Here is a 9,759-nt window from a genome sequence, read left to right on the forward strand (position 1 = left end):
GAAACCATCTCTGCTTGATCTTTGTGTATTGACCTGCACCATATTTTCCTCAAAGAAACGGAGTGTACAACAGAATAATGAGTGATCAAAGTTCAAGAGAATCCTTGTGCACAAGCCCTCAGCAATGCAGGTGCAGGTGAGAGGCAGGAGAAGGTGAACAATGAACAGAACCGCACACTGCTTACTGTTCTTTTTCTTACTTTATATTAACAGTAAGCAGTGTGCGGTGTCTTTTGAATTTTAGACTGAGTGAATTTCCCTACATTGGGTTCGTTTTGTTTGTTGGCTTACATCACAACCCAATTTCTTTAAAACAGACTTGTATCCAGTCCTGCTTTGTTGTGGTTCGCTAGACCCAGATATCTCTCTCTTTCTTTCTATTCTCTTTTGCACGGTCCCTATCAAAGATTACACAAAGATACCTAAAGAATGGAGATATATTTCACTGTAATGCTGTAGCATATTGTTTGGGCATAGACACGTTTGTACTATGTCTATGGTTTGGGGCAACACACTGCTCTTCATCTTTCATGAATATTTAGTTTGAATCATAATGTGAAACTGGAGGGTGTGTTGGCCCCCTGATAAGTAACCCTCACTGCACATGCACATACACACACACACACACACGGATGTATGCACGCACACACACACACACACACACACACACACACACACACGGATGTATGTACGCACACGTACACATGGACGCATGCACAAGCACGCACGCACGAACAGAGATGGTTCTGCTGTTCCGCATCACTGGATTAGGATGTATATCTTATAGAGCAGTGTTTCTCAACTGGTGGGTCGCGACCCAAAAGTGGGTCGCGGAAGGTTCATGGGCGGGTCGCGGAGCCTTGGTGTAAAAAAAAACGTAATTCTAAAAAAAAAAAAAACTTTTCCTGCAACAATTTACAACTTTTATTTTGATATGCTAGTGAACTCTGTTTCATCTGTTGTCATAGATACAATCTGAATGTTTATGTGAGATAGATAGCGTGCAACCAGTCATTCGAGTCTTGGTTACGTTTTGAGAATTGCATTGAATAGACTTGAACGCTAAAAAAGTTAGGTCACGACCTAATGAGAGTGGAAAATGGTGGGTCCCAAGACTGTTCCAGTTGAGAACCACTGTTATAGAGCTACTGTAGGAGATGGCGAGATGACTTTGTGGTGCCCCCCTAATCAAGTAGCCCTACATATTATTGTCACAATGTACTGAGGCAGAGAGACTGTACCTCTGCAGCATCGGATTGAGATGCAGCTTATAGAGCTACTGTAGGAGATGGCGAAATGCCTTTGTCTTGCTTATATTTAGCTTCAGCTAATAAGGACAGAGTGTGCAGGTGAGAACTTCAAAATCTCAGAGAGGATAGACTTTCTTTCGCTTCCCCTCTCTCTCTCTCTCTCTCTCTCTCTCTCTCTCTCTCTCTCTCTCTCTCTCTCTCTCTCTCTCTCTCTCACACACACACACACACACACATGCACACACTATACACACTATACACACACACACACTGTCTCTCTCTCTTTCGTCTCCTCTAGAAAAGAATATTCAACTCTGAAGTCAAGGTGCCAGTACAGTCAGTGCTGCATTTTAAAGTGTGGCTCAAAGGCCCTCTGAAGCGTCGTCAGAACTGTATTTAGAGGAACGGCTGAAAGCCCAAATGCAGTGTTATGTGGTGTGGTGTTGTGCTGACGTCAGGGCAGTGCAATGTGGTGTGGTGCTCTTGTGTGTGCAGGAACTTTCTAAGGTATTCGGGGGCCCTAAGGAAATTGGGACTCGGGGCCCTTGTCCTCTATTCAAACTATTAGGGAGCTCAAGGGACATATCAATGCTAGTTTCATTGGACTTTTCGATCATTAATTTTAGGAAGGTGCTGTCACACTGTCATTTGTTTCATTAAAATACAAGTACATACATAACCAGTCATTACCATAGGGCCAAATCTCAGCTTGGGCCCTAGCATATTGCCTAGTTGTGCTTGCCTGGTTATACTGTTTGGTGTTCAGAAGCACGCTCAGGCCATCGGGGAACTGTGTCGGTGCCCATTCCTGCACCATATCTCCAACCAGCTTGCATGTTCACGCCACAAGTCTGAGCGTTCAGAAACCGGAAAGTTTGTTAGCAATGCGAACCTAAAAATACTTGCTTTTTCTTTGTGAACCATTGTGATAGTCCATCTGGGTAACAAATTGTTGCATATGAGAAATTTCAGGGCCCGGTATGAGCGTATGCTTGAGGTAAAAACATTTTAAATCCGAATGGAAGTGGTGCTGGGACGGGCACCAGCACCACTCTGGTCAGCCTGAAAACCATACGATAGGGAGAAAGAGAGGCGTGGGAGGACATCGTAGACAGAAAAGAAGACTTTATTGAAATCCTCTTCACAAATCATTTCAAAAGTATAACCTAAGACGTTAAATAATAATCATAATAATTATATTCATCTAAAGTAGATTAGCAAGCAGCGCAAGAAAATTCATTCAACTAAAACCCAGAACCTCCATTACAGCTTTTTTTTTAAACAGCAAAAAGTTTTACAGAAGCACAATTCTTAAATATCCGCTAGCACATGAGAAACACAAAGTAACATATATACTAGTAAATGCATCAGATTCACAGCAACAGTTCGCAAGTTTCTTTTTTTCTCTTCTGTCTTCTTTTGTTTGGTTTGTGTCTTTTTTTATTCTTATTCTTACCTATGAACTGCTGTAAAATACTCGGAAGATGAGTGGACACTTGCCCCTGACAACTATGAATACCATGACACACCTTATATCTTAAATGTATAGTACCCGCACACACCTTGCATCTTTAATGTATACAAGTAGTAATTGCAAAAATGAGCGCAGACCATCAGTATTGATCACAGTATACAGTACTGCACAGTGCCTTACAGTTCAGTGCAATGCAATGTCCCTACAGCATCCGTACACTACAACTACTTATCAATATCATTATCTGTACAATGCAGTACCAATATCAGTACAGAACAACGCAGGCTGGCTTAATGACAAGTACCCGCCTCTGTTTTTGGTAATGTGGAGACTGTTTAGACAGATGTTCTCATCTGATGCTCAGAGATAATCAGTCAGTTACCTAGAGTGTCAAATGAATACTCACTGCAAGAGTTGAATTGACACTGCACAATGTACTGCATGTGATGTGCTGACGTCCTCCTATGAGATGGTCTGGTATATAAACTACAATGCAGAAACAAATCAAACCATGCACTTCATGTACCTGTTCTGGCTGTCCTAAGAAATATTAATGCATGTAACAGTTATAATCGTAATAATAATAACAATAATTACAATAATAATAATAATAGTAATCGCGAGTAATCAGTTTATCAATGCAATGCCATGAAAAACAATAAAACCTAGTCTATAGCTTTGATATAAACGACATTCCATAGAATACAAGTTTCCAGTTAACATAGCTAAAGAATAAGACGCACAACACAACTGTAATTACAGCAACCGGTTTGCAGCCATTTTGTGAAAACACCATCGCACCGCACCTGTCGTGTCATCTGAATGTGTTGATTCATTCCGTTATTGAGGCGACCTTTTGACCTTATCACTTGTCCACAGCAACATAGCATCACTAGTACAAACACCACATCATAAAGAATGCCTTTTGATCGATCTTCAAAATTACATTCAAAGGCTATTTCCATGCGTGCTTTTGGACATAAATTTAAAACAAAACAAAAAGAAAACATGAGACATAATTTTTATCTTTTTTTCAATTGACAATGGAAGAGAATAACCACAACACATTGTTCTTTGAAATTTAAGTGAGTCCCAATCCTCCAATAGACATGCTATATAGCTTGACGTAAAATAGGCTGAGACGCTATCAAATATCCCTTGGGCAAACATGTCAAGATGACATGCGGGCGACATCCTTCCCCAAAAATCCATTTTGTATGAAATGAATCATGAATAAACATTGAGAATGGCATAAAGTAAAAATAACATTCTGTAGGCAACAGCCCCTCAGTCTAACATAAAAAAGCCTTTTACATGGAGAGTGGTATATATTTTAAAACTATACAATGCTGTCGAAGACTGAAAAGGCTTAACAAAATAAAAGCTAAATCAAAAGTGACAATATAGCGTCAACACTCTCTGTGCCCAAACATTCCATCTCACCTCCCCGAGATGGCCCGATCAAATTTTACCCACAATTCTCGGCCCTCGGCTCTGGCATTCATAACTGCGTAAAGTGAACGAGATGGACACGGGGGAGAGGAACACGTACGCACTGTATGTGTCTGAGGCTGAGGCTGAGGTTACATCAGTCTCAACCACCTCTCAGGCTGACATACTTTGCATTAGAAACTGGTAGACAGTGTCTGCAGGCGCAGTCCACCAACCATCAAGCGAATAATGGCAAACAAGTCAGCCAGCCAGTGTCTCTCTGGTTTGTTTGAGCTTGTGCAAAATTAAACATACTCTACATACAACAAAGAATCGAGTTATTGCCAAAGTCGAGAGGGGGAAACGGATTCATTTTTTAGAGGAAGGATTTTGGTGACCTAGAGGAATGGTGGCGTTGGTGTGTGTCGAGAGGAATCTAAGAGGAATGAATGTTGGTGCAAGTCAGGAGACAGATAGGCTACCTAGGAGGGGAAATGTTTGGACAGGCGGGACAAAGGCTACAGACTGCTAAACACTAGAACCTATTCTGTAGTACAAGAGAAGACACACGCACACACACACACACACACACACACACACACACACACACACACACACACACACACACACACACACACACACACACACACACACACACACACACACACACACACACACACACACACACACACACACACTCGAAACACACACACACACACACACACACACACACACACACACACACACACACACACACACACACACACACACACACACACACACACACACACACACACACACACACACACACACACACGAAACACAACATGCATTTACAGAGCACAGTTACTTGGTCTCCAGAAGTGCAGCCAAGTGCTGCATGAAGCGAGCGCCCTGTACACAGACACCGAATCAATGAATAATAAATAAATACATCATACATGGCGTCTCAAGGAGACACACAGGAAGAGGAGAAGAGAAGACGAATGAAAAGACAAGAAGAGAAAGGAAGAAAAAAGAAGAAAAGAATTTGAGCTCGATTGCACCACAAAATGCAATGAGACGACTACAGTACATACGTACATATGCAGCATGCCCACACACTGAGCCAACTCTACTCAGACGAAACAAACACACAGCCCAAACAACAAACAAACAAATAATCACACAAACAAACTGGATGAAGCCATAACACTGGCTCAAAACAAACAGAAGCCATAACACTGGCTCGAAAATGAAAACACAAAAACAAACAAACAAAAAAACAAACAGACAAACAAAAAATAACTGAGTCACACAAGCAGCACATAATGCATTGAGTGCATGGCCAAACACTATTCTAACCATCCATACTTCATATTTGGAGTGCATTATTCAGACTTTCTCTCACACAAAAGAAAACACACATATACACAGAACACACACACACACACACACACACACACACAGATTTACAAATGCAATGCAAGCAGGCGCGCGCGCACACACACACACACACACATTTACATATGCAATGCAAGCAGGCGCGCGCCCGCACACACACACACACACACACACACACACACACACACACACACACACACACACACACACACACACACACACACACACACACACACACACACACACACAGATATACAAATGCAATGCAAGCAGGCGCACACACACACACGCTCGCACACACACAGGCACACACGCACGCAGACACGTGAGCGCGCACACACACACACACACACACACACACACACACACGCACGCAGACACACACACACACACACACAAACACACACACACAAAATCAAAAACACCCTAGCAGTACCGGGCGATTTGTCATAATTCTGACAACAAAAGAGAGAGATTTTATTATGACTTTTAAAACTCAGTAAATAAAACCAATTGATGGGTGAATAAATTGTTACTCACTTACAGCCATTATATAAACTTCCTGAGATTAAAGCTTCAGTTTGGGGTGATTGCTCAGGTCGCTACTGTATGGAGGCCGAGAAAGTCCAAAAAAGACGCAGGGGCTGGTTGTTGGTTGGTGAGGGGTAGAGAAGGTTGTTTGGTTTCGATGTCCAATATCATGGTGGTAGGGGAGAGGAGGGTGTTTGGTTTGTTTCTCCAATAGTGCTGTATGATCATAGAAGGGTCGTCCGTCAGGGGATTCCAAAGACAAAGAGAGTGAGAGAGAGAGCGAGAGAGAGAGAGAGAGAGAGCGAGCGAGCGAGAGAGAGAGAGAGAAAAGGGCAAGAGAGAGAGAGAGAGAGAAAAGGGCAAGAGAGAGAGAGAGAGATTGAGAGAGAGTTGGTCGTCTGGGGCTTCAGGAGGTCGTCATGGAGGAGGGGTCAGTCCACATCGCCGCCACATCCCTGAACCTGTAAACAGCCATGCATTGTGGGAAGACAAGAGTGACAGCCAATCATTAGAACCCATTATGTTGTTTAGCCTGAGGCGCTAAATTACAGCCCTCACTAAGCTAAGAAAAGCTGAAAGAAAAATTCATGGAATTAGTCTTTTTCACCATGATGCCAGTGAAGTTTACTTTCTGAAGCGAAGCAGGAAAAAAAATGACTAAAGAAGACTGTGGGGTTTAAGTGTATGTGTATTCAAATGCATTGAATTGAAGGTGTCTGGAATCACATGGAAAAGGCTAATTGATGTATCTTATGGCTATTTCAGAAGCATAGTTTAAAGAAACACCTATGACAACAGATGAAACATTCACATTGACATTTCTGCCACTGCTAATGTATATTTGTGTGTGTGTGTGTGTGTGTGTGTGTGTGTGTGTGTGTGTGTGTGTGTGTGTGTGTGTGTGTGTGTGTGTGTGTGTGTGTGTGTGTGTGTGTGTGTGTGTGTGTGTGTGTGTGTGTGTGTGTGTGTGTGTGTACGTGTATGTGTGTGCATGCACCCTCACCTGGCGTTGATGAGGTACTGCGCCAGGCTGATGTTGGCAGGGGTGCCGGTGATGGTGATCTGGCGTTCGGACGACCCCTCCATGGCATTAGCAATTTTGATCTGAGCCCCAGACATCTGACGAATCTCGTTGATTTTGGTGCCCTGGCGGCCGATTATGCAGCCTATTAGCTGGGAAGAAACAGCACAGCTGTGATTAAGCGCACACCCAATCGACCAATCAGAAAAAGTTGCAGGATTTGCACCAATCACAATGCAGTAATGTACAGTTGGGTCTTATGGTGCATTCCACACCCAGTCCAAACTAGTGGGAGATGGGACTTCTTATGATGTCCAAACAGCTCTATGACTAACCGGCAGATATGTGACCAAGTCACTAATTTGCAAGTCGTAAGTAAGTCTCAAGTCCTTCCAATCAAGTCCGAGTCAAGTCACAAGTTACGACACATNTGACCAAGTCANGTCTAAGTCCAAGTTGTGCCAAAGCCAAGTCAAGTACAAGTCCAAGTCTTATCCAAGTCCTTAACAAGTCACCTTGCATTCTATGTGCAATACTGACAATTACTTTTGGTCATAAACTCATTACCTCTCCACACTGCTTTGCATGTCCCCCTTTGCCAGTCATGTCCCTACAAAAAGCGACCATGGTATACCATGATTTCATGTTTTTTTGAGCATGGTTCGGCATAGTTTTTGGTTTGACTAGGTTTAACTACAAAATTAACCATGGTTTTACCACAGTTTATGATTGTTCATTAAATTACACCTAGCTGCAGCTTTTGTAATCCAACGCACATATTGGTGACAGTCCTTGGAGCAATGTGGGCTTCAGTCAAGGATGGAGGTGTAGGGAGAGGTGGGCCTAAGGGTGGGATTCAAACCTGCAACTCTGTGATCTTCATTACACCACGGCTGCAAACAAGTTTTCATGGTTTTTTTGGGTGACCATGCAACCTTCAATTAACCATGTTTTTTTGAGTATGGTTTGTGACTATGGTTAAACCATAGACACAAACCATGCTGAAAAATACATTAAAATCATGAATAACCATGATCCATGGTTTGTCAGGAACCACGGTTTTCATGGTTACCAAAAAACATGGATAAGTCATAGTGATACTACCCTAGGTTCAGAGTACTTTGAGAGACCATGGTTACTACAGTAAAACCATGAACGATTTTCGTAAGGGGTTCTAAACAAAAATAGTAGGCCTTCTGGTACTGGTTAAGGGTAAATAGTTTAGGTTTTCTTTCTTTCATGCATTTTTTTCACACACAAATGCAAAAATACATATATATTCAGGCGACTTGGAATGCTATTGCAAGTCATGGTAGGCTAAAACTGTCAAGTCAAGTCAAGTCGTGAGTCAATAGCGTACAAGTCGAGTCAAGTCACAAGTCATTCCTAATATTGGCAAGTCAAGTCTCAAGTCAAGTCATTTGTGACTCAAGTCACAAGTCAGTCCACATCTCTGCCAACCAGCGCATTTTATTTCAGGACAAGGGGACGCCACACGCCGCTTCATGCAGACCGGAACCTGTTCGCGTTTGACACCCATAGCAACACATTAAATTAACGTATCTCTATATCATCTTAGAATCTCTGGTGCTGTTACCCATCAATCACAATGCAGCAAGGCAGCTGAATCCCAATGCAGAGACCTGTTCCAGAAGACGCCGGGTGCTTCTAGAACCTTCTAACTCCAGAAGACACACTCCAAGAGGCCCCGGGGGTGCATTGGGGACAAAGTGAAATATGTCTCCATATGCCTCAGCCTACAGTTCTCCTGTTCCCCTAATTGTATTCATCATTCAGCTTCAGCAGGCCTTGTCAGGGGATAATTAACTTCCGCGCTACACAGGCGTCTAATGATTCAAGGCTGCACACACAGTGAGCCCCCATTGAACCCTAACAGGGAGTGGAGGACGGACGTATCATACAACGGCCCCATTGACCCTAATGGGTGGGGGGGCCTACATAGCGAGGCCTTGTATCCTACTGCGCCTACGGCTTTTCTCAACCTTTTTTGAACACACACCGCCTTGACCTCATCATAAGTCTCCCAACGCCCCCTTGACCTCATTATAAGCCTGCCAACCTTGCCTGCCAAGCCTGCCAACCTGTTGGGGCTGTAGAACCCCTGTTGAGAATCACTATCCTACAGGGACGAGAGGACATGCGTGGGGCATATCTCTGTAGTTCTTCTGAAGTCCTGGCATCCTACCATCCATGGAAATGACCCCCAAAACTTGCAGAAGAATGTCGGTCAGTTAAATAGCGTGCGGTTGTATTGCTCAGGTTGGGAACACATGGAAGCAAAAGGAGCAAAGTGATATTCAGCATTCCATTCTGACAGCTCAACGTCAACAGGTCATAGCGGCGACACAAAAACATTGAGACAGGTATGTTGTTGATTTGATTGGCTGACGCAAGGGAAATTCGCTGCTCGTTTGGTGGATATTAAAGTTGATTGAATATTATTTTCGCTTCACTTCACCCCATTCCCCTTGTCCCATAGGAATTAACCTCCTTCCCACCCAGCTCTCAATATACACCTAAGTTTAAAAGAATTCAACTTTTATTGCCTCGAAGGGAGTTTGTCTTGCATTTAGGAGCCAAAGAACAAACACTTGGACATACAGGCAATTACAGCAGTACACAAAGACAGGTCTAAAAACAGTACAGTA

At 43.1% G+C, this 9,759-nt stretch overlaps 1 protein-coding gene across 1 annotated transcript in view; it reads right to left on the minus strand.

The window, feature by feature from the left end:
- Positions 1-6,439: 6,439 nt before the first annotated feature.
- Positions 6,440-9,759, minus strand: part of LOC134459997 (poly(rC)-binding protein 3-like) — a 61,140-nt gene continuing 57,820 nt past the window's right edge. Inside the window, exons 14-15 of the mRNA XM_063212491.1 lie at positions 7,073-7,242; positions 6,440-6,530 (exon numbers count right to left, since the gene is read on the minus strand). Coding sequence (XP_063068561.1) covers positions 6,476-6,530; positions 7,073-7,242 — 225 coding nt within the window. The 3' untranslated portion in view covers positions 6,440-6,475. The remainder of the gene's footprint in view (positions 6,531-7,072; positions 7,243-9,759) is intronic.

This window comes from Engraulis encrasicolus, chromosome 12 (genome assembly GCF_034702125.1).
Source record: "Engraulis encrasicolus isolate BLACKSEA-1 chromosome 12, IST_EnEncr_1.0, whole genome shotgun sequence".
NCBI classification, from domain to species: Eukaryota; Metazoa; Chordata; class Actinopteri; order Clupeiformes; family Engraulidae; genus Engraulis; species Engraulis encrasicolus.